Raw genomic sequence first — 25,707 nt, forward strand, 5'->3', positions numbered from 1 at the left:
GCCGGGTTAGGTCAACATGGTCGACAGCGGCGTGTTCAAAAGCGCAAGCGCGTCGCACTCGCTCAGCGACTCGGCGATCGGTGGCATCTGCCTCGGCATTGCGTTTGCGCTGCTCGTCTTCGCCCTGCTCTCCCTCGTCCACATGCTGACCAAGCTCGTCCGTGGGTCGGCGCAAAAGTACATTCGCCGCGCGCTCAACTACAGCGGGTACCTCAACATCTTTATCGGGACCGCCATTACCTTTTGTGTGCACTCGTCGACCGTCGTTACGTCGACGCTGACGCCGCTCGCCGGCCTGGACCTGATCGCGCTCGATCAAGCGTATCCACTTATCATCGGCGCCAACGTTGGCACAACCATGACCGCGCTCCTGGCGTCGTGGGTGACAGGCAAGTACGACGCCGTCGAAGTCGCGCTCGTGCACTTTTGGTTCAACATCTTTGGGATCTTTCTCTTTTACCCGATCCCGGCGACGCGGTACCCGATCCTGCACTGGGCCGAGCGCATTGGGTACTACAGCGCGCGGTGGCCGCTAGTGGCACTGTTATTCCTCCTCGCTGTGTTTATCGTGATCCCGGGGATTGGGTTTGGGATGGTCTACTTGTACAAGGGCAGCGCGACCGCGGTCGCGTTTGGAATCACGCTGTCGGCAATCGTCGTCGTTTGTTTCGCGGCGTTTTACTGGTGGTACTGGCGCCTCGACGGGCGCGAGCGGTGGCACTACTTCTTGGCTGTCAAGGCGGAAGACCACCGCATGCGCATGGAGGCCGTGCGCCGTGCCCGTGAAGACGACATGGTGTTCATGTCTTAGTTAGTTGTGCGGGCATGTAGTCTTGACACGTGTATATTTAAAGTTGGGATCAACTTGGACAGATCAACTGGTGCCAAGCCAAAGCCCACATTGCCGACACGACGGGGCTTTTTGCCCCATTGTCGTGGCACCTTGGATGCATGCTGCACCGTGGAATACGTCGCCGCTGGTGGGGCCGTCAAGACATCTGCGAGGTTCAGCTGTGGGTGTTGACGTTGCACCCATCCATCAAGCGGGATGGGACGCCAAACGTACGTTCAGGGTTACGCCTGTTTCAGCTATTCCCGCCCACAAGAGGGTGAACGTGACCTTGCCTAGGCGTATCGCCCCCGTGCTTCCTCGGTCGGAAGTGCCGTTTGGCGGCGAAGCTGTTCTTCCGCGCTGTCGATCGTCGAGGAATTGCTGGTGTCGTATTCAAAAAAATTCAGCCAAAGTTTCAAGAAAATTCGAAAATTGTGCTCAAGCAAATTCCGGATACATATACCGGATAACGTCCTCGGGTAGCTCACGATCTCGCGCCACGTCGAGTATGCCGACGACGTCGCGAACTGCGCAATGGCCGACAGGATTGCTGATCCTGGGCACGCTCTTCCACGCTATCTACGTGCTCAGCATCTTTGACATTTACTTCAAGTCTCCCGTCGTGCACAGCATCCCGACAGTCGACGTCATGCACGAGTCGTACCCCCCTCCAGCACAACGCTTGGTCATCTTCATTGCTGACGGCTGCCGCGCAGACACGTTCTTCGAAGCAACCGATAGCTACGCCGTCTTTGCGCACTCGCGGCTCCGAGAAGCCAACTTGACGTCCTTGATCCACAGCCCGTTTCAAGATGACGAGCCGACCCGCGCCCCATTCCTTCGACACATCATCAAACACGTCGGCAGTTGGGGCGTCTCCCACACGGGGTAAGTTCCAGTTCTAGCGATCAATCTGGATGCAGCATCTTGTAGTGTGCCCACTGAGTCGCGACCTGGACACGTGGCCATGTTTGCCGGAATGTACGAAGATGTTAGCGCGGTCACACGTGGGTGGCAGGAGAACCCCGTCGATTTCGACTCGATCTTCAACCAAAGGTGCAATCCGTGCATGTGAACACGGATGCATTGCTCATCCTCATCCATGCAGCTCGCACGCATGGCTGTACGGCAGCCCAGACATCGTGCCCATGTTTGCCAAGAACGTCGAGCACGTTCATGAAAAACATTATTCGAGCGCAGACGAAGACTTCGCCAAAGACGCCACCGCCTTGGACACGTGGGTGTACCACAAAGTGCAGGTCCGTTGGACCGCTTCTCCTGGATGAAGGCCACCACTGCCTTGTGCATCGTCGTCACGACGGCACGACGTGGCAGATTGAGTTGGGCTATTTGTGCGGCTGGCGACGATGGAAAGCTGCCTGATACAGCAATCGCTTCTACTGCTTTTGAGTTGTCTACGACTAGCTCTCATGTATCCTGACGTGGACGTGGTGTGATGAACCTGTGCTGCATGGCGATCATTTTTCGTACGATCGAACAGCTCACACATCGCGATTGTGCAGGTGCTCTTGGACCAAGCAGCGCGGAATCGCACGCTCTTTGACCAGTTGCACTCGAACCAAGTCGTGTTCTTCCTGCACTTTCTTGGGATCGACTCCAACGGCCATGCGCACCGCCCCCACTCGCGAGGTTTGTTCATTTTGATGGGGAGCAGGCCAAAAGCCGCGCATTTGATAGAGTACGTGTCGAACGTGGCGCTCGTGGACCGCCTGGTCGAAGGGATCCATGGCATGCTCCAAGGTACGCTCGTCTGACATGTGCGCTACGGGAGGACCGACCATAATCGTAGCCTTCTTCCGCGACAACAAGACTGCGTATATCTTTAGCGCTGATCACGGGATGAGTCAGCAAGGCTCCCATGGCGATGGCGCCCCAGCCAACACTCGGACGCCGCTTATCGTGTGGGGCGCCGGCGTGCAGGCCCCCAAAGAAGCCACGAACGGTGCGTGTGTTTCGCCAGGATGGAGCAGTTGCTACAGCGTTTTGTCCAGACGTGGACGGGTTTGCCATGGACGTGCCAACCCACTCTCACGATCAAGTGTACGAACAACTCAAAGCTCACGCGGCGCAGGAAGCAGACGCTGTCCGGTTCGCGAACTTTACCCGAGACTCGTTTTATCGAGGTTTCGATGCTCTAGCCTCTGGAACCTGACAAAGTTTGTGCGAAAAGATGTGCTCCAGGCCGACATTGCCCCGTTGGCCGCCGCGTTGCTGGGCCTGCCGTATCCGAGGAATTCGGTTGGCGTATTGCCGTTTTCGTACTTGGAGCAAGGCCTGTACCGCGCGCGCGCAGTCGTGTTCAATGCCAAGTCGCTGTTTGTCCATGCGTCCACCCGCCAGGCGCAAAAGCAGCGTGCGACGTGGTCGATCTTTTTCCGACGATTCCCACGGCTCGACCAGTGTCTTGGTCAGTTCGCCACGATCGAGCGCGCGTTTGGTGCCAAAGCGTACGCCGACATTGAAGCGCTGAGCCAGCGCATCATCGGCGACGCCCTCGCGGGGTTGCGGCACTTTCAGCGGTGCGTATTGTTGGTTGTATGGACTTCGCGCCTCCAGCACGCTCGTGGGGCGAGCGATGTCCCGAGCTACGGCGTGCTGTTGGCATGCCTGGAATCGTGTGGACGTCATGCCTCTTGTGACGTTGTAGGTACGACTGGTTCGTCCTCATGGCGATCATTACGTTGGGCTATGTCGGCTGGATTGTTGTGCTGTATGTGGCGGTGGCAAAATGGCCGTTTTCGGCGGCGTCGCTCGTCCGGCACTCTGACGGGACATGGGACATGAGCTCCGCCACAACGGTGTCCGTCGGCAGTGCTGCCATGTTTCTGTACAATCGCCAAGCAACGCCCATGTACTACCTGTACCTGTGGTTTCCCCTTGTCTTTTGGCGATATCTGTACAGAGAACGCCGATTTCTGGTACGATCGCACTCGACTGTCAACGTGGTGAATTCGTTTAGGTGGCCCAAACTGGCATCGGGTGGCGAGTTGTCGCGCTCGTCGGTGTCAGCGTCGAGCTCATTGTGTGGGGGTACTCGACGCGGAGCATCTTTTCCGCCCTCTGCGTCGTTCTGGGCGTGTATTCGAACTGGAGCAGGCACTATGACAAGTCTATCGCTCGTACGTCGTTAACGACGTAGCCATGTTCGACATGGGGAGGCCAAACAGTCATACACGTAGGCGCATGGCTGGTGGCGTGCATGGTCCTGGCGCTGTTTCCACTGGCGCCATTGAACTATGGGGATGCGCTCGGGCTGGTCGTGGCAGGTTTGTCGAATGTGCTGCTGTGCTCGACAGGGGTTGTTGCACTAGTGTCGTGAGAGTGTGCTTCCTTGCTTTGTCTTGTCATTGCAACCACGGCGGGATAGCGACATTGGATGTCACTGCATGTTGGTTGCATGTATAGTTTGCTGCGAATCCGATGTCGGTCACCCCGACGAGTTCCCTCTTATCGCGTGTGCTTCCTTAGGCGGGTGCGTGGGGCTGATCGGCGGAGCCGTGATGTGGTGGTCAGCAGCGCCATCATCGCCCATCCACGGCAGCACTCTGCTCTTTCTTGCGCTCGCCATGGGGTCCCTCCTCGGCACGATGCACGCGCTGTCGTCGAAAGATAGCCAGCTTGCGCCTTGGATTTACCTCAATTGGGCACGGCGATTCCGCGCTCATGCACCTATTTCATCGTCGACATGCCTAGGTGGCCGGGTTCGGACCGATTCTATCGCTGTTTTGCCTTCCACCGCAGCCGCTACAGGCTCGCCTCGTGCAGATCATGGCGTGCGTTGCCCCGCTGTATTTGTTGCTCTCGATCTCGTACGAAGTGCTGTTTTACGTGTCGTTTTGTGTGTCGTTGTGGCTGTGGGTCCGCGTCGAGACAACGCGCGGCACGTCAAGCAGTCTATCATCGTCGCCACGTCGGTGTGGGCTCGGAGGTACTCACGGCCAAACCCCGACGGTGCTCGAATTCAATCCATGTACGGTGGAATGGTAGGAATCGATGCCGTTCGGCCTGTCGTCACGCGCCATGACGTCCGCCTCGCGCTGTCGTACTTGGTGTTTTTCAAACTGAGCTTCTTTGCCACGGGCAACATTGCGTCCATGAGCAGCTTTGAGATCTCGTCCACGTTTCGGTTCGTCACGGTGTTTGACCCGTTTGTGATGGGAGCGCTGTTGGTGCTCAAGATTTTGCTGCCCATGGTGCTTGTGACGTGCGCGTTTCACGCGCTGCTGACGATCCAGGGCCGCCGTCCGAATCAGTACGTCGCTCGTCATAATGCTCAACTGTCTGACGCGTCACGAACAACGCATAGATTGTTTCTCCTGGTGGTGCTGCTCTCGGACGTGCTGGCGCTGCACTTTTTCTTCTTGGTCAAGGACGAAGGCAGCTGGAAAGAAATTGGCAACAGCATCTCGATCTTTGGCATCGTGAACGTCAAGATGGTGTTCATCCCGCTGCTCTTGATCGTGGCCAGACTGCTCTTCCGTCACTCCCCCGACCCGCATCGCCACTTGGAGTAGCAAGGACACGTGCCCTTTTGACACCGCGAAAGAATCGTGGACCGTCTCTTCTCGGAACACCCCGTCCGTTGACGGCACGTCCACCTCGTCCCATGAACTCTAATCTATGCGGCCACCCCCCCCCACTCCCTCTCCTTGTTCGTTGGATTCGATGATGGGACTATCCACACGCCAGTTTAAAAAGACCGGCCGCTGTCGTTTTCCTGCGCGCGCATGCGTCTGTCCAATGCTGCTCAGTCCATCCTGTCGTGAAAACTACCATAAACCTTCGCCTCTCGACGAGAATGCAGCAGGTGGTATCGCTTTGCCCGCAGTGACGACGGATGGCGGTGATGGTTTTGCTGGAAACCGTCGACGTTCATGGACACGATGCCCATGTACCCGCATGGCATGCGGAAGTGCGGCACAGCCAACACCAACGGCGTTTTCCTGGCAAGTCGCTTGGTCCCGGAAGAGTGTGCAGCAGCACGAATATATTTTCGCCATCACGGTGGGCCCATCGACCGCGACCTTGCTCTGTTATTTGATGTCGACAAACGCCACAATGACGGTGGTGTCGTCGATCACTTGCTCTTCTTTCATCCAGCGTCGGTTCGCCTCGAGGATGAGCACATCGACCTACAAGAGCCGCCGGTTCATGCCCCGCCACGACCGCCGGGGGTCGCACCGCTTGTTTGGGGTCGGTGTGGGGCGCAATCATCTTGATCACTTCGTCGTCGCTCATGAACTCCCACAGCCCGTCCGTCGCAATGACGAGGCACCGGTCTGTCGTGTCGAGCGTACGGACAAAGAATTCTGGCTCCGAGCTCACCTGCACAAAAAAAACGACAGTCACAATTCGTAGCCATCCACCATCACGCGCATTCGCAGCCGTCCGTTTGAATGCGATTCAGACATTGCGTAAAGTACAAACCCCTGCAGTGTGCGCGACGGCGTCGCCGAGGCTGCGACTCATCGCGAGCCCAGGGACGTCCATGTGGCCGAGCCACACGCGCGGCGGACCGTCGATCCCTACCGTCGTTTTTAGCTTCCCACGGCACGCAGACTCGAAAAACCCATCGTCAGTTGGACGACACGGGTAGGTGCTTCCAACGCCCCGCCCCCCCCGCACTGATCCAACGACTCTCGAGCATGAAGCTGGGCCACGTACCATCGTCGTACTCGACAGCAAACACACGTCCCCCGGCGGCCAAGATGCGCGCCTTCTCGGTGGGGAGGTCGGGTTTGTGATCTTGAGAAATGCTAGTCGCCGTCAGGATTCCGGCTTGCATGAAGCCTCGTGTGATGCGCGAGTCGCCGACATTGCCGACAATGAGGAGGCGGTCGCGAATGACGACGACGACGCCCGTGCTTCCGCTAAACTCTGTGTCGATGCTGGCATCGCGGATCACTCGCTTCTCGACGGCGTTCAGGGCAAACGAGATCGCCGCTACGTCCACGTCAGATCACGGCACCCACAACGGGCTGTCGTACCCTGAATGCCCGCCGTGTCTTTGGCCACGTCCCCTGTCGGCGCAAACTGCGCATGGTTGAACAGTTCGGTCGGAAAGTGCGCGCGAAAGTACTGCGACACGCCGTCGCCGGCCTCCCCGTGGCCATCGAATACCCCCAAGAGCAGCGATTTGGACGGCGCGTGCATTTGCATGATCATGCTGTCTTGGTTCTTCTTGCGCGGGTTGTACGGAGCATACCCTTTCTTGCTCACGCCGGCGTAGCACCCGATCGTACTCGTCCCGTCCTGAACGCCGTCTGCGTCGGCAGACGTCGACACCGCTGCCAGCCCTTCCACGAGCTTATTGTCGCTCACAACGCTCAGTCGGCGCCGCGCCATTTGAATTTCACCGTCGTTGGTCTACAACAATACCATGGGTCGTCGTCGCGAGCTCTGGAGCTCGATCCGCTGTACCTTTTTCGTCGCAATGCCTTTGGGCGACGAAACGTTGGATGCGGTGGCTTCTTGCAGCTTGACGCGGGAAATCGCGGCGGTGGCGGCCGTCGCCGACGTTGTCGCGGGCTTGGCAGACGTGGAGGACTTTCGGGCCGACATGGTGGGAGGGGTGTCGACTTGGACGCTTAGCAACGACTGAATCGTGTGCGAAGCGGCGCCGTATTTATAGCTCCACCGACCCTGCCATCGTTTCACCAGGATGTCATTGGGCCAGCATCGTCGCGCCGTTTTAAGATGCGGAAACAACCTTTGGTCGATCGCGAGCCTCTAACAACGTATCATGGAACGCCGAATATCACATCGCTCAAATGTCTCTACTCCACCTTCCTCCCCCTCGTGGTTCAAATCCAGTCGGCAGGCAGTGTCGAGGCTTGGGGGCTGGTTTTCCTTGCTGGACCATACCCTCGTTTAGTTGGAACAGCGCTACTCTGGCGGCCGCGGACTGTTCACTGTCGCGCGAGAACTGGGTGGTCGCCTCAACCTTTAGCAAGCCCCAAAGCTACGCCATCGTCCACGACGCACGCAACTCCAAGGCAGAGGGGGTACAACAAACGGGGGCGCGCAGGAGCGCATGGGTCCCCCGTCATATAACGACGCAGACGTGTGAATCCGTGGCGTGTGCGAGCGGGGCGGCGGCGGGTCGAACAAATTGTGTGAAGGCACATGCAAAGTTAGTATTGTGTGATGAATAATCAAAGCGTCGTCGTTTGACCTTTCGTCAGCGCTTCGAGCTTCTTTTCGAGCTTCTGTCGTCCCGTGAGCTCGGTCGCGCCCCCCGCGGGGGGTTCCATCGCGCCGTACGTGCCGCCGCGGATGGCGCGCAGGCGCTTTTGCAGGACAATGCCACACACGGCCATGGGGAGAAGGAAGAGCGCGTTCATAAAGACAGACAGCGCAATGTTGAGGCACGCGCCGAGCAAGTCCTGGCACAGGATGGTATGAACGATCGCGTACTCCTCGTTGATCCAGCCGCATCCAGGCGCGCCTGTGCACTGCAGCGCGTTCACTTGGGTCCACACGTTCAAATCCGCCATCGGGGTCAGCGTCGTCGTCACAAACTTTTCCAGGCGTTGGGCGTAGGCGCGGGAGAGTTCAAGCACCGACTTGTCGCCGCCCTTCCAGCCTGCAAAAGTCGTCCGCGTCATGCTGGCAGACAGCGAAACATGGAGAGCATTTTCGTACCCACAGAGTTGGGATAGCTCACACCGCCAAGGAAGTCCTGGCGCATGCGCATGAGCTTGTCTTGGATCGAGTTGCGCGCACGGGTGTACACGAGAGCGTCTTGGAATAGGGTGTAGCAAGGCGTGGAGACACCGCCCGTGCATCGGACCTTCATGTAGCACAGCGCCGGGTCCCTGCATCAAGCAGAGCATCACCAAGTGCACTGCCTCGCTTGATTGCGATCGACACGTACGCATCGGAAGTGCACGCGGCGGACGGTGCCTCGTTAAACAACGTCCACGGACGATCCAAGACGGCGTAGTTGGCCATCGCCGTCATGTCGGACCCGATCGCAGTCGCCGCCGCGTTGACAATGTCGTAGTGCTTTCTACATCGCGCGGCCGTCGTGAGCGCCAACCATGGAGTGTGTGGTCCTAACGGCGTACACTGGGTCCCATCCAAACTGGGTCTCGTTGTACGACATGATGTCCATGCCGAGCGCGCTCAGCGACGTAAACCGTGCCATCATTCCAAGCTATCGACTCGCATCAACACACGGTGACCACTCATGGTTGGCGGCGCCGCGTCCGGGCCACACAATCGTTCATACCTGCTTCGCGACGCGGTAGCGTTCGGTAATTTCGCACGATTTCGCGTGCATGGAGGCCATTCCTAGCGCTGCCAACGTGCTCGTGCCTACAGTGCACACAGTCGGTCGAGGTGACGACGACAAGTGGACGGAGAGCGACCTACCCTTGATGCACGCGCCGACGACGCGGCTCGTCTCGGCGGAAAAGTACGGCGTCATGTCGTTCATGACCATGTCCAGGTACTGGCACCCGTCAAACCACACGGCCGACACAGCAATCAAGCACGACGCAACGACAAACGAGATGATGCACAGGATGACGCCGAGGCCCCACGACACGTGGAGCAAGTGGACCCACTTGGTCTTGTCCTTGCAAATGCCCTTGAGGAACCCGGCCATGCCGAGAAACGCGACAAACAGCCCCAAAATGAAAATGCTCAGGACGAGCCCCGATCGCGTGTACGAAATGTTGTCAAACGTAGCCTGCACCGACGCCACGGTGGCCCCCGAGTCGGACGTTGCCGTCGCGACAATCGTCAGCGCGTCTTCTGCGTCGTCCGCCGCCGAGAACACCGTCGTCGCGCCGGTGTACACAGTCTCCCGCGTCATGCGGAACGTCGATTCGAGCTGATCGGCGATATCGCGCCACGCAGTCAACGTTGTCTTGGGGGCGACGGACGTGCCGCCGCAAATGACGCCCGGGCACGTTAAGCACAAGTCGCCGTTTTGAATGCACGTCGTGGGGAAGCCCGATGTGTACGTCGCGTCAAAGTTTTCCCCGATCGCCTGCAAGACGACGTTGCGTGTGGTGGGTGCCGAGCGACATCGACGTGGACGACCGACGTACCTGCAACTGGCGCGCTCCAGTGCCAACCCACGACGTGTCGGCAAGTACAGACTGGACTTGGGCCGTCGTGATGCCCTGCAAGTCTTGAATCGCACGCAACGGCGTGAGCAAGTTCTTCGAGTTCATGTTGAGGTTGGTGATGACTTCGGTCAGCACGTCCAAGAGATCGTGCATCTAAAGAGTCGTCCAGCCAGGTCAGGACGATCGGCGCCGTGGGAAGCATGCGTACGCGAGCAGTGACGGTGTTGTTTTGAACGTATGCCGCCGCTGAGCAAATGAAGATCACGACGGAAAAGATAAAAAACGCGACGCCCGGAGTCATGACCCCACACCACGTGTACCCACGCTCAACGGGATCGCGGCCGCCACATCGATTGCAAAAGCACCGCATGATGAAGAAGAGCAGGAAACCGAGGAACGTGAGCACTGCAAACGCGATCCTACAACACACAAGGCGCGTGAACAACGGCCGACATTGCGGCGGACGTACCCTGGGCCAGCGTACGGGGCCAGAGACTGGGCGTAACTCTCTGTTACCCATCGGTTGGCAGCATCAATTTGGTCTTTAGTAAAGCGAGGCAAGCGGGGCTATCGCCAGAGCTGTGGGATCAAGCAGGCCACGCCATTGCAAGAGGATACCTTGGTGGGGTCGGCTGTTGGCCAGAGGCAGTTGGGAAGGCGCTCGCACATGTTCTTGGACGCGCACGACCCATCGCCAGGAATGACCATGCACGTGTTGGAGAAATTGCCTTTGTTGCGCTGGGCATGTGGGCTATTGAGCGGCACACACCGATCGAGGTCTTCGGCCGTCGATGTCAAGTAGCAGAACGTGATCATCATGTTGGCCAGCGACGAGTTGTAGTACTCAGTGGATTCGGACCGCATGCCTTTCATCGCATTGACTGCGCTCGTGCCTTTGAGCACCGCCCGTGCTTCATCAAGGGTATCGAGCGCAGACATGTTGACGTTATCGAAACCACCGACGTCGCGCTTGGTTACGACGATCGGTGGGACCGAGGCCGTGAGAGCCGAGCATTGCGCCGACAACGCGGCAAAGCCCGGGACGGAGCATCGGTCAGCAGGAGGCCACGCTGGGTCGGCGGCCAGTGCCACCGCTACGCATGGGAGGAGCCACCGTTGCATGAACCTAGGCAATCGAACAGTGCGGCCACGTTGGGCTTCTCGCACGGGTTATTTTGGGCCGGTCAGCCATTGATTGGGTCAGTGGCCTCTATTTTTAGCGTGAATTCTCTCTGCCAATCACATGACGCTATTTTGGATCAGCGCCATTTGATTCGTCAACGCGTTGACAAGCTAAACCACCCCAACCCCGAAACCCCGGACCAAGATCGCCAATTCCAGCGGAGGACGATGCAACACCGCCACCACCGTTCGAACAGCGTGCGCTTCACAGCCCACAGAAAGCGATCGCATCTTGCATCAGACGGCAGCACACAACAGCGCCGAGAACGTCCCCAACAGTCCATGATATGCCCCATGTAATCCCTGGAGTCAAAAGGAGATGCCAGTGGCATGATGCGATGCCCGTTGCTCGATATGAACTATCGCTACTATGTAGTGGGCGATCGAGGGCCAATGGGTCCTGCCCCCGCATGAATTCCCCACGGTTCAAATTCGTACAGCCATCCTGACGATGGCATCGCAGTGGTCACAACGCCGTTCGTGCCAATGCCAGAAGGGTCGCCAAAGTATTTGAAAGACATGCGACAAACCAGTCGCATGGAGTTGGGGCTTTGGAGTTGGTGAGGCACAGGTTGAAATCTCATGGCACAACAAACCCTCAACACGTCGAACAAATTCCTTGACGGGATCGACACCACGCGCTCCGACAACGTTTTGGATGCCTTGTGTGCAGCTGTTGTATGCGATCGCAACCCGCCGAAGGAGGATACAGTATGCATCCAACACCCCAAATGCAGTCAAGCATCGTGAGGGCGAATGGCGGGGCTGTCGATGTGGCTGGCACCGTCCTTGCTTCGCGTTTCGACCGCTAAACAGAGCACGTGACGTCTTGTACAGCCCGCACAGGACAAACCCAGCGATCAAAGTGGCGTGCCCGACGTTATGGCTCGCGAGCACGCTAACCCGTACGCTCCGTGCGAGAACGTGGGATCGAACTGGAAAGGTGTCGATGTTGCCGTCACTCCCTTGGATGTTTGCCGTTGTGCACCCACGGCGTCACGTCGAAATCTCAACGGAACTTTACGAGTGGCGCTGCATCGAATTCTACAAGTCGACGATCAAGCGATTGCCACAACACGAGGCACATCGTCGAAATCCCCTCAACATTCACTTCCTTGCAGAAGAAAGCTCCGTTGAATTCGTTGTGCGATGCATTTGTGCTGACCACAATCTCCAACTTGGCGATTATACTTGCATGCGCCTTGTCTCGCGTGAGGCAGGACGATCTCATGGCGAGGTGGCCACCGTAGCCGGGCTTGGCCGCCGGCCTTGTGCATGGGACACTGCCAACTTTGTGCATGAGGACCCGTCCGGCGATCCACGTTTGCGTCGTACACGTGGGTCACCCGCCACCTCGCTCCAGCACGCTCACGAGGGACAGCTTTATCTCCGAGACGTACGATCAAGCTGCTGGGTCATCGACGAAAGGCAAATTTCCTACTAGAATGCATGTTTTTGATGAGAGAACACGGGAATGCATGTATTTCCAGTTGGATAGTTCCTATTTCCTTTCCGGTTTTCCGCCACAACTAGGATCTTTCCTTGGAAATGCCCAATGCGTATTCAAATTCCCATACCGTTGAGTCACGACATCATTCGTTGTCACAGGTTTGGATAAAATAAGAGAGGTTTTTCAGACACCCATTATCCGGTCAGTGCCCTCTTTGCTCTTAGCCACCCAGCGAACACCGCCGATACCGCCGCCATGTCCGTGACGGTGCTCATTAATGGCTATGGCATACTCCAGGACCCGCACAACCGCTTCCCAGACATCTTTGTAGGGCATTCCATCCTCTACGGTGATCTCCGTGCGCGAAAAGCTCACCATGGCGTTGTATAGGTGTTCGTGTTGACTGTGGCTCAGCAGCAGAATGTCGCGACGACGTCGTCATGGACAGTGTACCGACGCCTCGAGATGTTTGAGCAGCTGAGTTTGAGCATTGCGTCGGAGTTTCGTCACTTGAACCTCCCGCCGTGCCCACTTGTGGCTACCGCAAACGTGTCTAACATGCAGGTCATCGAACGATGCCGCGACGAGTTGTCGCGGTGGTTGGCGCAACTGCTGAGTTACCCCTACGTGAACTCGCTCATGCAGTCGCGCAGTTTCGTCGACTTCATCTCGGCCGAAGCCAACACGATCCCGGCAGGGCTCATGTTGTCGCAGCACTTTTTCCCACAAGCCATGCATCACTCGTCATCACTCAATCTCCCGATTCCAGCCAGCCAAGCCAACATCGGGGAAATGGACGTACGGACACGATTCCATGCTGACGTAGACTGCGCGATTGCCCGCTAAATTGGATTCTCTAGATGGACTTTATGTTTTCCGCCGACGACGAAGCTTCCGGCGCGAAGGACGACGATGTATCCATCGATATCGCTCGCCGAGGTATACCTCATGTTTGGGTGACTTGATAGATCTTTCACTATGACGCGAACGGTCCCCCGATGACGCCCGTCGCGACTTCAGGGGCGGCGGCGCCGTCCGCCGCCGATGGCAAGGTCACATTGGACGACTTTCATTTGGTCCGTGTGATTGGGAAGGGCTCGTTTGGCAAAGTTATTTTGGTGCGCAAGAAAGACAGCGGTATCGTGTACGCGATGAAGGTGCTGCGCAAGGAGAACATTATCAAACGCAACCAAGTGGAGCATACTCGGACCGAGCGCCACGTGCTGGGCTACGTGCGCCATCCGTTTATCGTGGGTATGACGTTCTTGGACTTGTCGTCGATTCATAAGGGCGATCGATGCGCAGGCCTGAACTACGCTTTCCAAACCGTGGACAAGCTCTACTTTGTGCTCGACTACTGCGCCGGTGGCGAACTCTTTTTTCATCTGGGCAAAGTCCAGCGCTTCAAAGAGCCCCGCGCCCGGTTTTACGCGGCCGAAATCACCCTCGCCATCGAATACGTACACAACTTGGACATCATTTACCGTGACTTGAAGCCGGAGAACGTGCTGTTGGACGAAAATGGCCACATTCGCTTGACGGACTTTGGGCTGTCAAAGGAAGGCATCCAGGTGGGTGCCAGACGCACGCGTACATGGTGCTCTTCCCGACCGTGCCGCGAGGCTGTGTTCTTTTTGGATTGAACAATCGACTGACTGTGGAGGGTGGCAGGACGACTTTTCCGGCGCGAATTCATTTTGCGGGACACCCGAATACTTGGCCCCCGAGATTCTCAATCGATCGGGGCATGGCCGCGCCGTCGACTGGTGGTCCCTCGGCGCATTGTTGTACGAAATGCTGACTGGGCTGCCGCCGTTTTACTGCCGGGACCGGTACGATGGTTTCCATCCAGTGTCGAGTGTCATCGGGTTGTAGGGACAAGCTGTTTGAGAAAATTCGCCAAGGCGAGCTCACATTTCCCAAGTACCTTAGCCCGGCAGCTGTGGACCTCTTGAGCAAATTGCTCGAGCGGGACCCAACCAAACGCCTTGGGACTGGTCCCACGGATGCAGGTACGTTTATTTCACGGTGGTGCATGGCATGTTGGGGTCGACGACTCGTTGTCTGGGGTTTTTTGGGATGCCGTGTGCGTGGCAAATCGAGCGGTGGAGGATGGCCGAATGATTCAATTTGTTTGATGCGTGGTGGAATGCTACTGTCGACGCCATTGACGCAACTCGACGCGGTGTGCAGGCGAGATCAAGTCGCACCCGTTTTTCAACGAGATTCAGTGGGAGCAACTGGCGCTTGGCCAAGTGCCGCCGCCGTGGCGTCCGTCCTTCAACGACGCGCTGGACACGTCCCAGTTTGACAAAGAGTTCACGGACATGCCGATCTTTAGCCCTGACACGCGCGGCGGGGGCATGATGGGCACCAGGTACGCCGATGCATGGCGAGTCGAAGCGTCATCGATTGCATGCGTAGTGTCGGGCGCCGGCACATGTATCGAGACACGGAAGGGCTGTTTCAAGGGTTCACGTACTCGGAGGAAGAATCGTTTATGGAGCAAGCCAACCCGTCGGCTCGAAAGGGCCACCGCATGATGCCCCCGAGCCAGTTTTAGAATGTACCAACAACCAAAGCTAACAAAGAAACCGAGAAGTCAAACGATATCGATGGGGTCGCCAACACCACAGGACGGATCCATCCGCCACCGATACGCCACTCGACTGGTCAGACCTCGTGGGAAGGTGGAGGAACGGATGACTTGGCCCCGGTGCGCATGGTTCGAAATGAGATGCAGAGTGCGCAAGAGCCGACGTAGTGCGCTCGAACACTCGACGTCGCCAAAAAGCACGACCCCACAAGTGGTGCTCCGAACCATGCCAAGCGACTTCTGCAGGTCTGGCACGATGCTGCCTGTATCAACGGAAGTCATTGATATGGGCAGCATCCCCTTGCCACTTTACGCGGCATGCAGAGCTTCCGGTGGTAGATGGACACCTCTGGCAGCCTTGGATTATTCCACCACCGCACGTCGATGGAGCTGCCCGTCATTGTGCATGTCCCAACCGGGGAATGTATATATGCAACTTGTATTCAAGCTGTCCTGTGCGACCGGGAGGGGCGGCGGGGGGCAGCTAGCTACACTTGAAGCGCAGGGGATGTGGCCGGGACTCGGTTCGCTTTCTTGGCAGTCGACGCTTCGACGTCCGTTGCAACGGGGGGTCGCTGTCTTGCGCCCTGGATGGGTCATGCATCAGTTCATGCTTTCACGAATCCATCATCCAACCTTGACTTTGGTCTTTCCGCGCAGGCGCTTCTCCAACACGATCGCCATGACAATCATGGGCAGGAGGCTGAAGCACATGAGGAAGATGCACAGCGACACGGTTAGCGTCGACCCGACGAGGTTCGAGCACACGCTCGTGTAGAGTAGGTTTGTGCTCTTGGCGAGCCACGAGCATTGCATCGAGCACTTGACCTGGTCGACGTGAAGCAGCATGTTGCCGACCGCGCCGTTTTGGAGCGCGCGGAGCGGGCCGTTGCCGAGCGCGACTAACGCGGCAGTGTATTGCAACGCCATGTCACGAATGGGCGGCAGAGATCCTGGCCAGGACGGCGAATGCACGACGGGTGCCGCGCCCGCAAAGTCGCCCTGCCGCCAACGACATGCGTTGCTCAGAGCCATGGAATACGTTTTGCTAGCACAATACCACGACGGGAAATCGCTCTTTACCTGAACTTGCTGCAGCTCGAGTTCGATTTGATCCACGGCAACTTTGTAGTCGTGCGCGCGTGTAAAGTCTACTAAGCATGTCGTCGTGGGGTTGCAATAGCTCGCCATAAAGCACGTAGCCGCCTAGACCGTCATCCATGGTGACGCAACCACCTTTGTCTAGCTCGAGCAATCGAGATACCGTGGTGGGGCTGACTGCGCAGGCTTGACCAGCGTCCGGCATGCTGTAGAGGACCCACGGCGTTTGGATGTTGGCTCTCGTGAGGCCGGGGGTCGTCGCAGCCGCTTGCGCAATGTACTGGTCGGCAATCGCGGCAGACACGCCGAATGTCGACAGGGTAAAGCTAGAGCAGGAACGAAAAAGGAAGCGCCCTCGACCGCACCAAAGCTCCATGCATGGCAGCAGGTGGAGGGAGGCTTACCTGCTCATTTGGTCGACGAGTGGATCGAGGGCCACCAACGTCGATGGCCCCGTTGTAGCAGCCGTCAAATCCGACGGCAGTGAGCATGAAAACGCCAGCGACGACGCAAGGTCGAGCGCGTCGAGGGGGCTTTCCCCCGCGTAGCAGCTGTCGAGGGTTTTGGCGAGCTGGCCGGGCCACAGCGACTCTACGACCGACGCAGAAAGTCATGACCGGCTGTGTTTGCCATGCCAACGACTACGCCCGTACCGACGTCGTGCTGCACTTCAACCACGTAGTGGCAAGCGTCGTTGCCGAGGATCGCAAGAACGAGCATGGTCGCGGACACGAGAAATCCGACAAAGCTCACGAGCGCGCTGAGGCCCCTTGAAGGTGTCGGCGGTCGTCAGCACGTCAAAGGCAATGATTGCATGCAGCATACCAGCTCAGATGCATCAGCTTGATGAGCCGCGCCGAGTTGGAGTAATAACCCGCGCAGAGCGCAATGCACCCTACAAAAACGACCGCGTCTACCACCCCGATACACCGGACATGCGATACGAACCAAGGAGCGCCCCGACCAAGCCCAAGACGAAAAGCGCCAAGATCACTTCGACACGATATTCCGCTATGCGCTTGAAGATGTCCCACGCCGACTGAAGGCTGGTCTGACTCGCTGTTGCACGGGTCTGCACCATCGTCAAGAGCGCGGACGCGGCATTCATGGCGCCACCGAGGGACGCTTGGGCGCTGCCACGGGGCTGAGGCTGGCATCGTGGAGGCTGGCTTACCTAGCGACGCTGTTTTGCATGGTCTTCGTCGACCGATCGACAGCTTCGTGGACGGTGTCGAGGCTCGCGATCCACTGCGTCAACGCTGCGGGAAAGTCGGCGCACATGGACGGCGGGCATGCAATGCACACAGCGCTCGTGCCAGGGGTGCACCCGATGGGATATGGCCCCATGGTTGTCTTCATGGTGGTCGTGAGCGTCGATGTGACTCGCTGGAGCGCCGAAAAGTCCTCGTGGACCCATTCCGTGTCGGATACGTCTGTGCAACAGCATCATCACAACGAGCCCATGGACACCGACCGGCGGGAAAGGGGGATCTCGGGGGTACCTTGGCGTATGCGATCGATGGTGGAATTGAGTTCCTGCTGGACAGCTCGAAGAGGGGCTAACGTGTTGGCTACGTAGCGGGGCCCCGTTAGCCGTCGAGAGTTGTAGGGGACGTTGGGAAGAGTGACGGCGGTGCTAGCTCCGTACTCGAGAGGATGTTCAAGTTGGCAAACGTCATGTCCAAGGCTTGGAACGCGCCGACGACGCCGTCCGACATGGTTTTGTGCTGCGTCCACGCGATTGCCGTGAGAACAGCAACGACGAGTGAAAAAAACACAAACACGAGGGCCGGCACGAGTTTGCCGCACTTGGAGTACCTAGCGCGCGCCAACGATTGAATGACGACACCATGCCGACGAAAGGGCACATCCAACGCACCCGTGCTTGAACGGCTTGGAGCCATAGCATCGACCAAGGCCACACCGACACGTGATGAAGCCCGTCGTCGCAACCAGCACCACCATCGACATAAACACCCCCGGGATCACGTACGGAACAAGCGACTCCATGTACCTAACGAGGTACGTGTTATGCCAAAACAAAGCGCGAAACAGCGACCAGGTACGAAAGAACTGTGAGAGGGCGACGCGTCAGGCAGGGACGAGACGTACCCGGTGTGAACCCATTCCGTCGCGGCGTCGACGACGGCGGCCGAAAAGTACGGCTCCCGGTTGTCGGTGGGAGGGGGCCAGTAGCACGTCGCCTTGCGCTCACAAAGGCCGAGCGACGAGCAGTTGCCTGGACCCGACACTCGGACACACGATGTCCCCGTTGCGTCCATGGCGGCATACGGATCGTCTGGAAACGAGTCGGCGATGAGGCGACGGGGACAAGACGTCGGCATATCATCTCGTACTCGGGGCGACGCATCGTTCCTTGTCGGCCTCCGTCAGCGTCGACGCACACCCCCACGTCGCCATCAAATCTACCCAACGCCCATGCCCCGTTAGAGTGCTACGTACACCACAATTGTCCTGCACAGAGCGGGTCGGCACGTACGAAGTGACGTTCGAAACCAGTTTTGGTCGTAGCCGCGAATCGTGTCGACGTGATCGACCAGCGTCTGCGTCGCTGCCTGCGAGTACGCTTGGGCGTCTTGGACTAGCGAATCCATCTATGGACCCGCCACAACAACGTGACCATCTCCCGCCAACAACCCACTCTTGAGCACACGTCCGCAACTACACTACTTACACTGAGCGCTCCATTGGAGCTGGTCGAGGTCGACAGCGTCAACAGCGACTGCGTGATGAACGGCGCCATGTCCGCGACCAGCAGCGCACACGTGGATGGAGCAAGGTCCTTGCACGTCGTCAAGTTGGAACAAGTCGCAGGATGCGCGGCCAGCGCGACGGCCATGGCGCTAGCCCACACGACGCGAGGCATGCCGACCGAGGTTGCCAATTTCAAACGCATTGGTTACGTGTTCGAGGATGGAATGGTATTTATAAAACACTCGACGCCGCAAGTAGTTTCTATCGTGTTGGGTTTGGAGCGAGTTGGTGGGAACCGTTGTCGGCGGCAGCGTCGTCGAGAGACGGTCGAGTGAGACGGCGGTCGATAGAGCAGCGCCAGCGATGAAGGCCACATCTAGTCGCTGTCGTCTTCGTCGTCCGATAGGGACCATTGAATCGTTTGCACTTTGTCCGCTTCGCTCTCTTCGTCGGACGAGTCAGAGCCACTACGTTGAATGAATCCACGCATCCTCAGCACGGCACGCGCGAGTCGTACCCATCGTTGTCGCTCGAGCTCGAGCTGCTGTCCACTTCCTTGGCCTTTTTGGCGTCGGGGCTGTCGGCCTCCCCTGGTAGAGAACGATCGTGAGGACAGCCAGGGGCCATGGAAGACATCAACAACGGCGTCGTGCATCAATGCATGCAACGTGGCCGTACTCTCAGCTTTGCGCTTCTTTTGTGCGTCCAGCTTGACGCGAAGCGCGTCCAAAATGTCGGAGGGAATCGGGTCGTTCGGTCGCAAATGACCGGGCAGCGCAATGTCGAATTCCTGTATTCCCATCAAATCACCTTGGCCGACATGGATAGACGACTCACGGCAAACACGGTGGGGCCGCGCAACTTGACCAGAGCCTCTACCGACAGCTCGACGTCGCTAACGATCACGTCGAGTGAGGACGACCGTGGGTGTCAACAACGAAGAGGCTCACCCGTCTCGCCAGCCTGGTAGGATGGCGTTCGTATCTCCGGTGGCGCCGCCCAAGCCGGTGTAAGCGATCGCTCCTGATATACCGCGTTCGACCAACGGGCTCGCCAACCCGCCTTGTTGGCCCTTCTTGAACGAGTCGTACTGCGACTCTTTCGTCACTGTCGCTTCGATAACTACGATGTGGGATGGAAATGCATATCGGCTGGTTCAGAGCGTAAGACAGCGCCATGCAGCACGTACTGCCGCGGCTGAGGACGCCAGCTCGCATCATTTCGGGCGTTGGAGCCGGCGGGACAAAGCCAAACATGGGATACTACAAAAAGATATACGGCATGATTCGAACGGGATGGTTGTCGTGAGGGAGCGGACCTCTGGCTTCCAGTTGGGCGGCGCGCTCGTTGAACCGGCGATCTTGTGTGCATATGCCACGACCTCTAACGGATCCAACACGACTTTCGACGAGGAGTCCTGGTGGCACTGCTCCAATGTCCGTCGATGCTTGGCCAAAGCGCTCGCGATGGACTGTTGCCTGGTGTATCGCACAGTGATTTCGTGTGCGTAAGATTCACGAAGAGCACCATCTCGTGGAGGCGTACCCGGATCGAAGCTCCTTGGCATATCGCACGATCTTTTGTTCTTTGTCGGCAATCTGTGCTTTGAGCGCGTCCAGTTCCTTCTGTGCGGATTGATGCTGGTTCACTAGGCATGGACGGGATGTCATGTCATGATGCGCCTGCAGAACAAGATGGGCTGGACGTACGCTGCTTGACCGTGTTGAGGAGCTGCTTGTCCTTGGCCACAACCAAATCAAAGTAGTCGTTCGTCGAACGTAGCATGGCAGGGTTCACATTGGCGCTCGTGTGGGAAAGCGATTCGAGGAGCTTGTACGTGAGGAAGCGGTGCTCGTTGAGGCTGATCTCGACGCGCTCCCGCATCGTTCCAGACGACATGGTCGCCGCCGGTCCTCAAGTAAAATGGCAAGGAGCATTTAGATTGGCAGAATTCCATCGATTTTAACCAATCGATGCATTGGATTCGATTTCATGCCATCTGCTTTTGGCCAGCATGTTCCAGGCGGCGCCAATTCTGAGAGACGACTTGGCGCAAACGACTCGTTGCTGAAGCTTAGCCACGGAGTGAAGTTATCGCGCAGGAACGGGAGTGTGTCCAAGACATCGATGCCGTCGTCCAAGGCTGACCAAGCGGATCGCTCGTTTGGGCGAGTTCAGGTCGGCAAAACCAATGAAAAGGTCAAGCCGAGAGCGAACGGAGCGCGTGGGAACAATGCAGACTTGACGAATCACCACGACTCTTCGCAGCTAGCAACGCGACGTTTGGTGCTCCCGTCGTTGGAGGGATGGCGACGTCCGCCATGCATTGACAGTTGTCGCGGTTTGTCTTGTGGAAACGCTTCGGTTCTCGGCATCCGCTGCGTTGGGCAGTGCGTGGCCATTGAACACGTCTTGGCTCACTTGGTGTACTTCTTGTTCGATGCGGTGACAGTATGATTTAGAGGCAGACGCTTGGATCGAGACTTTGGAGGTTACAGTAACCCGATCGCGCCGAAGACACGCCAGCCCGCAGGGACCCTTGCCAATTCGTTCTAGTACAGAACTGCCAAAAAGTTGCTCTCGAGACAGCCTCGTCGAAGTCCACCGCCATGGGCTTCATGTAGCTAGATATTTCGTCGCATCGCTCTGCCTCGTCAGCATGGCGCGTAAGAAAGGCCAAGGTGCTGCCAGCTATGTGGAATGTCGGCGGGGGGAACCAGTTGGGAATTGGTTTGCGGACCCAGTGCGCGGCAAAAGTCGACTCTTGCCCAAGTTAACATCGAGTTGACCATCCCCCTCCAACGTTTGCTAGCCGTGTGCCGTTCATAAGCACTACCTCGGACGGCCACGAGCAAGTGCACCGAGGTGCCATACCACATTTCCCCCGCCTGTATTCGCCAAACGAAGCCCCAGACTGTCGCTACTTGAAGCAACAAATGCCTCCCTCGACCACGTCCTTCAGCGCCGTGTTCCTACTTTCCCTACAGTCCACATACACGATCAGTTCACGTGTGTAGCTCGTTCGCTCGTGCGTAGCATACGTGGTGGCAAACCCTGACTACAACATCCTTTGTGCCACTGCCCGTGGGTCGTACGAGAACGGAGGGGGATGTTCAAGGTAAGAATGTGCCAAGAACGTTCTGTCAGAAAAATAGACGGCACTTTCCAGGTGAGAAACTTCTGTGTTTGGCCGGAGTGGTGTGCTGTACGAACGGAATCAGTGGCATACCCGACCGCGTCCCGCAGCTCACCTCCACCACTCAAATCTCAACGCAAACGCGGTGTGCTGCGGACTAGGATCCCTTGTTCTCCGCCCTTCCTGCACGTTCATTTTACGACGAATTCCTTTGTATTGCGGATCATTATTGGTATAACGTCGAGGTGTCTTTGGTGTTGAAGTCATTTCATTCTTCGGGCGCACGCGACCGCATTCGAATCAATGCCGTCGCAAGCCAGTTTTTGCTGTATTTCGCGAGCCCGTGGTCTTGTAGATACCGCGCCACCGCCGTGTGGCAGTGGATCGTCGCCAACGCCAACCCGTGGTTCGTACAGCCTTCGCCACGACGTTTGTGCAGGTATTCGACCATTTCAAGATTCCCGTGCTTCGCCGCCGCATCCATGGCAGCTGTGGTGCATCCGACGTGGCCGCGTTCGTGAAGGAACTGGAGTACGGCCAAATTATTGGTATGAGCAGCAACGTCGAGAAAGTTGCCACGAAGCGTCGCTAAGTTGAACAACGTATGCAATCTATCGAGTAGGGAAATGTTGCTGTAGTACACGGCGTCCATCGCAACCAAGAAGCGCATGTACCCCAGCCGGTCAAACAGGCGGCGGAGGCGGCTCACGTCGTGAGCTTGGAGCCAACAGGTCAGCATCTCATGCACGTGGTCCATGGTCAGCAAAGCTTTCATGTCCGCACCACGCCGTCGAAGACGCCTCGGATCAAACACGAGGAAGGGCAGCATGTCTTGGGCAATTCCATTTTGATACGACGCGATCATAGCCATCATGTCGGACGACAAGATCACCTGGGTCCACACCGACAGCGAGGTTTCAGGTCGCGCTCGTTTGCACCGCCGGTTGTCCACTTCGGGGCGGTCATGGAAACTCTGAGGCGTGTGGTCCCGATGCGCCAAGAAGTGCTCGACGTTCATGTTTGCGCTGGGCACCGTCAAAGTCACAGTGCACGTGCCAGCTCAACCATCACGTACATGCATTCATTGGGGCCATCCGAATGTATGTCGCTCGCCTAAACCAAAAACATGATTGGCTGGCCGGTACATGCATTCAGAGGAATGTTGATCATTTGTGCTGGAATGGCCAACGCGAACGCGGCGGCAAGCATGACGACGAGGGAAGGGGGGTATATGGTGCCTGCTGCAATGATTAATGCGCGCCACGGTGCAGGTCATGCCTGGGAAGTTGACACAACGTCATGCAAGCGAGTTTAGTTTACTTGGACGTGCGTTGGAGGCGTCCTGCCGCAGCTCCATCGTGGATTGCAGACGAGCGCATGCCTGTGCGCGAGGCAAGGTCCCTAATGCAAATAATTGGAGAGATGGTAGCGATCGCTACGCTCTTTAAATTGTGCGTGTGCTGCTGTCGAGTTCGTGGCGATAACGATATCTTTCAACTGGTCGGGACGCCTTCTCGCGCATGATGCAGGACGGTAGCGATGAAAGGCACGAACATGGACAAGAAATAGAAAGTCTTCGGTCCAAGAGGCACCATTGTGCCTACTAGCACCGCGATTCCATCAGTCTGTCCATGGCGTCTTGTGATGCACGGTCGTGGGGTTGCGGCGGGAGTACAAACACATTGTCATGTTCCTGTCAAGTTTTGCTACGCGTCCTTCTTGCGCATGATGCGGGCAAGCTCTTCTTGCTTCGTAGCTCGCGCCATGTACAGCACCATCTCGACCATCATCATGGAGATTGCCCCTGCGAGACCAGCCAACAACCTCTACACGCAGCGTGAGCCGTAGAATCCATCGTGGAACATACCGTTGTTTCGTTGTCCGTGACGGTGCGCGAGATGTAGTACGCGACGAAAAATGCGGTCGCCATGGCCGCGATCATATTGATCCCGATGGACACGTGCTGAGTGACTGACTTCATCTCCTTTTGCATTTCGCTATCACGTTTCGGTTTCGAGAGCTTGCCCAACATCTTGTTGTATTCCTTTTCTTCCTGGACACGTTGCAGGTACTGCCGTCGGGTTTCCAAGTACTTCGTGCGCTTTGCATTCTCGCGTTGTTCTGAGTCAAAATTATCACACGAACGCCTGGGATTCCTGCATACCTGAGTTCTCGCCAGCCTGAATCGATGCTCCATGCAGCAACGACCTTACAGACTTTCCACTTGAGGCGCGAGCAGACTTGAGATGCGCCACTGCTTCGTCAAGCGGAACCCGCTTGCCGCCTTCGCTCCACACGAGTTCCATCCTGGAGTGTTTTGTCGAACACGACGATTTGGTGCTATTCCGGTTAAAATCCGGAAAAGCCTGTACTGTACCTCTTTGTCTGGTTGGGCATTTTTGTCTATTTTTTTGATTGGCTAAATCCCGTTTTTAATTGACTCGAACGCTCAAAATGGAGAAATTTGACAATTCCACACGATTTTTCGTCGCCTAAACCCCACACAACAGATTATGCCGACGTGAACTGCATGCAAGGTTCGCTCGTCAGGTGCAAAAGGCCCTTTCACGGGCCATTGTTATACTCGTCGGTCGTTGGAGTTCTCGACCGCATACTGCATGAGCCCGAGTGGTCATTTACAGTTCAAGGGGAATGAATTGAATGGTCGCTGTTATGCCATTATTGAAGCCAGGATAGTATTCATATTTTCTTGCATTTTGGTTAATGACCGTAGTCAATGTGATTGTCGTTTCAAATTGCGGGCTCACGATGGAGACATGAAGACACATCAAGTGAAATAAGCTGGAGGGGGTAGAGTGTCGAATGTCTTCGTACCACCACATCCTTTTAATTTTGTGCGTATCTTTTAATACCTGTGCTAAGCTATGTGTTAATTGGCGTTTTGTTCCTTTATTCGATGTCAGTCGAAATAGTGTAAATTGTTTTGTTTTGACAATTGTATTACCATAACTCACATACTCCAAGAAGACAAGGTCATGTATTTTCATATACAAGTATCAGACTTCCAAGTACTACTTTTGTCCCACCTCATGCCTCGTGACTTCTACAACGTGCTCATAAAGTCACATAACGTCGGCTCTCAGTGATCGGCCGAACTCTCAGTGATCAGCCGAGCTCTATCACCCAATAGAATCACAAGAAACTTGTGAATTGGATAAAATTTGTTACTCCAACAAATATACCCCTCATAATTTTTATGGTGAGAATATACATTAGAATTCAGAGGCAACAAGTGTGTCAACCTTGAAAAATGCCGCCAAGACCCTGTACACACCCGACGAGATTGCAGCAGCAGTGAGCGACGTGATCAAGAAGCAACACACCATTCCATCCGGTGCCATAGCATATGGCATCCCTCAACGAACGGTACGCACACATGTGAGAAGAGCCAAATCCGGCTCTACAACGACCAAAGCAATGATGGGACCAAAGCCAATCCTGCCATGCTTGTGTTCGTGTTTTTGTTCTGCCATTGTGTATTGAGTAGCAGCAACCTGGTGGTGCAACATGTAAACTTCAAACAATGGTAACTGAAAATTCCAATTTTCAACAATTTTTGGCTCATTCTGGAAC

General features: G+C 56.8%; 9 protein-coding genes across 10 annotated transcripts; 3 read left to right on the forward strand and 6 right to left on the reverse strand.

Moving 5' to 3' along the window:
- Nucleotides 1-16: 16 nt before the first annotated feature.
- Nucleotides 17-1,023, forward strand: H310_08483 (hypothetical protein; the record flags this gene model as incomplete). Its single annotated transcript, XM_008874216.1, has 1 exon — nucleotides 17-1,023. One exon carries the CDS (start codon nucleotides 17-19, stop codon nucleotides 809-811), a length of 795 nt encoding a protein of 264 aa, XP_008872438.1. The 3' UTR covers nucleotides 812-1,023.
- Nucleotides 1,024-1,323: 300 nt separating this feature from the next.
- On the forward strand, nucleotides 1,324-5,503 carry H310_08484 (hypothetical protein). Its single transcript, XM_008874217.1, has 15 exons — nucleotides 1,324-1,720; nucleotides 1,766-1,888; nucleotides 1,941-2,091; nucleotides 2,356-2,482; nucleotides 2,531-2,593; nucleotides 2,643-2,795; nucleotides 2,845-2,941; nucleotides 2,992-3,372; nucleotides 3,501-3,771; nucleotides 3,813-3,972; nucleotides 4,033-4,119; nucleotides 4,322-4,497; nucleotides 4,547-4,781; nucleotides 4,841-5,105; nucleotides 5,160-5,503. The coding sequence occupies exons 1-15, from the start codon at nucleotides 1,341-1,343 to the stop codon at nucleotides 5,365-5,367; spliced, it is 2,877 nt and encodes a 958-aa protein (XP_008872439.1). The 5' UTR covers nucleotides 1,324-1,340; the 3' UTR covers nucleotides 5,368-5,503.
- A 309-nt stretch (nucleotides 5,504-5,812) lies between these two features.
- Nucleotides 5,813-7,524, reverse strand: H310_08485 (hypothetical protein). The gene is made up of 6 exons (XM_008874218.1): nucleotides 7,274-7,524; nucleotides 6,841-7,219; nucleotides 6,518-6,796; nucleotides 6,281-6,378; nucleotides 6,035-6,178; nucleotides 5,813-5,985 (listed from the first exon to the last, which is right to left on the reverse strand). The coding sequence occupies exons 1-6, from the start codon at nucleotides 7,412-7,414 to the stop codon at nucleotides 5,887-5,889; spliced, it is 1,140 nt and encodes a 379-aa protein (XP_008872440.1). The 5' UTR covers nucleotides 7,415-7,524; the 3' UTR covers nucleotides 5,813-5,886.
- Nucleotides 7,525-7,965: 441 nt separating this feature from the next.
- On the reverse strand, nucleotides 7,966-11,081 carry H310_08486 (hypothetical protein). Its single transcript, XM_008874219.1, has 10 exons — nucleotides 10,552-11,081; nucleotides 10,403-10,500; nucleotides 10,142-10,352; nucleotides 9,913-10,086; nucleotides 9,230-9,851; nucleotides 9,087-9,172; nucleotides 8,923-9,011; nucleotides 8,730-8,864; nucleotides 8,498-8,670; nucleotides 7,966-8,438 (listed from the first exon to the last, which is right to left on the reverse strand). Exons 1-10 carry the CDS (start codon nucleotides 11,053-11,055, stop codon nucleotides 8,008-8,010), a joined length of 2,523 nt encoding a protein of 840 aa, XP_008872441.1. The 5' UTR covers nucleotides 11,056-11,081; the 3' UTR covers nucleotides 7,966-8,007.
- A 1,696-nt stretch (nucleotides 11,082-12,777) lies between these two features.
- Nucleotides 12,778-15,171, forward strand: H310_08487 (AGC protein kinase). Its single transcript, XM_008874220.1, has 9 exons — nucleotides 12,778-12,892; nucleotides 12,956-13,363; nucleotides 13,426-13,479; nucleotides 13,534-13,819; nucleotides 13,871-14,136; nucleotides 14,237-14,397; nucleotides 14,441-14,577; nucleotides 14,759-14,942; nucleotides 14,990-15,171. Exons 1-9 carry the CDS (start codon nucleotides 12,821-12,823, stop codon nucleotides 15,126-15,128), a joined length of 1,707 nt encoding a protein of 568 aa, XP_008872442.1. The 5' UTR covers nucleotides 12,778-12,820; the 3' UTR covers nucleotides 15,129-15,171.
- Nucleotides 15,172-15,561: 390 nt separating this feature from the next.
- Nucleotides 15,562-19,195, reverse strand: H310_08488 (hypothetical protein). The gene is made up of 16 exons (XM_008874221.1): nucleotides 18,958-19,195; nucleotides 18,763-18,877; nucleotides 18,620-18,688; nucleotides 18,375-18,561; nucleotides 18,142-18,276; nucleotides 17,911-18,080; nucleotides 17,765-17,833; nucleotides 17,437-17,695; nucleotides 17,211-17,395; nucleotides 17,088-17,157; nucleotides 16,916-17,031; nucleotides 16,667-16,853; nucleotides 16,426-16,588; nucleotides 16,245-16,367; nucleotides 15,798-16,163; nucleotides 15,562-15,748 (listed from the first exon to the last, which is right to left on the reverse strand). The coding sequence occupies exons 1-16, from the start codon at nucleotides 19,177-19,179 to the stop codon at nucleotides 15,650-15,652; spliced, it is 2,535 nt and encodes an 844-aa protein (XP_008872443.1). The 5' UTR covers nucleotides 19,180-19,195; the 3' UTR covers nucleotides 15,562-15,649.
- Nucleotides 19,196-19,353: 158 nt separating this feature from the next.
- On the reverse strand, nucleotides 19,354-20,876 carry H310_08489 (hypothetical protein; the record flags this gene model as incomplete). The annotated part of the gene is made up of 9 exons (XM_008874222.1): nucleotides 19,354-19,444; nucleotides 19,495-19,567; nucleotides 19,656-19,767; nucleotides 19,815-19,872; nucleotides 19,928-20,099; nucleotides 20,167-20,239; nucleotides 20,296-20,455; nucleotides 20,523-20,625; nucleotides 20,687-20,876. The coding sequence occupies 9 exons, from the start codon at nucleotides 20,874-20,876 to the stop codon at nucleotides 19,354-19,356; spliced, it is 1,032 nt and encodes a 343-aa protein (XP_008872444.1).
- A 1,389-nt stretch (nucleotides 20,877-22,265) lies between these two features.
- On the reverse strand, nucleotides 22,266-23,154 carry H310_08490. 2 transcript variants are annotated; one of them, XM_008874223.1, is made up of 2 exons: nucleotides 22,788-23,154; nucleotides 22,266-22,724 (listed from the first exon to the last, which is right to left on the reverse strand). In XM_008874223.1, exons 1-2 carry the CDS (start codon nucleotides 23,129-23,131, stop codon nucleotides 22,382-22,384), a joined length of 687 nt encoding a protein of 228 aa, XP_008872445.1. In that variant the 5' UTR covers nucleotides 23,132-23,154; the 3' UTR covers nucleotides 22,266-22,381. The 2 variants fall into 2 exon arrangements, with proteins under 2 accessions (XP_008872445.1, XP_008872446.1); XM_008874224.1 differs by having other exon boundaries at nucleotides 22,266-23,154.
- Nucleotides 23,155-23,633: 479 nt separating this feature from the next.
- Nucleotides 23,634-24,444, reverse strand: H310_08491 (hypothetical protein). Its single transcript, XM_008874225.1, has 3 exons — nucleotides 24,278-24,444; nucleotides 23,981-24,234; nucleotides 23,634-23,939 (listed from the first exon to the last, which is right to left on the reverse strand). The coding sequence occupies exons 1-3, from the start codon at nucleotides 24,417-24,419 to the stop codon at nucleotides 23,820-23,822; spliced, it is 516 nt and encodes a 171-aa protein (XP_008872447.1). The 5' UTR covers nucleotides 24,420-24,444; the 3' UTR covers nucleotides 23,634-23,819.
- Nucleotides 24,445-25,707: the final 1,263 nt, after the last annotated feature.

The sequence above is a fragment of the Aphanomyces invadans genome (genome assembly GCF_000520115.1).
Source record: "Aphanomyces invadans strain NJM9701 unplaced genomic scaffold supercont1.17, whole genome shotgun sequence".
Taxonomy (NCBI): domain Eukaryota; phylum Oomycota; class Saprolegniomycetes; order Saprolegniales; family Verrucalvaceae; genus Aphanomyces; species Aphanomyces invadans.

Bases quoted from the DNA above. Each gene is read 5' to 3' on its own strand.
- H310_08484 (XM_008874217.1), top strand. From the start codon at position 1,341: ATGCCGACGACGTCGCGAACTGCGCAATGGCCGACAGGATTGCTGATC. The intron at 2,092-2,355 runs GTCCGTTGGACC...GCGATTGTGCAG, and splicing joins GGGTGTACCACAAAGTGCAG to GTGCTCTTGGACCAAGCAGC. The intron at 4,782-4,840 runs GTACTCACGGCC...GTGGAATGGTAG, and splicing joins ACGTCGGTGTGGGCTCGGAG to GAATCGATGCCGTTCGGCCT.
- H310_08485 (XM_008874218.1), bottom strand. From the start codon at position 7,414: ATGTCGGCCCGAAAGTCCTCCACGTCTGCCAAGCCCGCGACAACGTCG. The intron at 7,220-7,273 runs GTACAGCGGATC...GTATTGTTGTAG, and splicing joins AAGGCATTGCGACGAAAAAG to ACCAACGACGGTGAAATTCA. The intron at 6,379-6,517 runs GTACGTGGCCCA...AAACGACGGTAG, and splicing joins TGCTGTCGAGTACGACGATG to GGATCGACGGTCCGCCGCGC.
- H310_08486 (XM_008874219.1), bottom strand. From the start codon at position 11,055: ATGCAACGGTGGCTCCTCCCATGCGTAGCGGTGGCACTGGCCGCCGAC. The intron at 10,501-10,551 runs GTATCCTCTTGC...CTCTGGCGATAG, and splicing joins CAACAGCCGACCCCACCAAG to CCCCGCTTGCCTCGCTTTAC. The intron at 8,671-8,729 runs GTACGTGTCGAT...TGCTTGATGCAG, and splicing joins GCCGCGTGCACTTCCGATGC to GGACCCGGCGCTGTGCTACA.
- H310_08487 (XM_008874220.1), top strand. From the start codon at position 12,821: ATGTCCGTGACGGTGCTCATTAATGGCTATGGCATACTCCAGGACCCG. The intron at 12,893-12,955 runs GTAGGGCATTCC...GGCGTTGTATAG, and splicing joins ACCGCTTCCCAGACATCTTT to GTGTTCGTGTTGACTGTGGC. The intron at 14,943-14,989 runs GTACGCCGATGC...TTGCATGCGTAG, and splicing joins GGGGGCATGATGGGCACCAG to TGTCGGGCGCCGGCACATGT.
- H310_08488 (XM_008874221.1), bottom strand. From the start codon at position 19,179: ATGCGTTTGAAATTGGCAACCTCGGTCGGCATGCCTCGCGTCGTGTGG. The intron at 17,158-17,210 runs GTTCGTATCGCA...TCGTTTTTGTAG, and splicing joins CTTGGTCGGGGCGCTCCTTG to GGTGCATTGCGCTCTGCGCG. The intron at 16,368-16,425 runs GTATCTCGATTG...ATGACGGTCTAG, and splicing joins GCGCAGTCAGCCCCACCACG to GCGGCTACGTGCTTTATGGC.
- H310_08490 (XM_008874224.1), bottom strand. From the start codon at position 23,131: ATGAACGTCGAGCACTTCTTGGCGCATCGGGACCACACGCCTCAGAGT.
- H310_08491 (XM_008874225.1), bottom strand. From the start codon at position 24,419: ATGGAACTCGTGTGGAGCGAAGGCGGCAAGCGGGTTCCGCTTGACGAA. The intron at 24,235-24,277 runs GTATGCAGGAAT...ATTTTGACTCAG, and splicing joins TCAGGCTGGCGAGAACTCAG to AACAACGCGAGAATGCAAAG. The intron at 23,940-23,980 runs GTATGTTCCACG...CGCTGCGTGTAG, and splicing joins TCACGGACAACGAAACAACG to AGGTTGTTGGCTGGTCTCGC.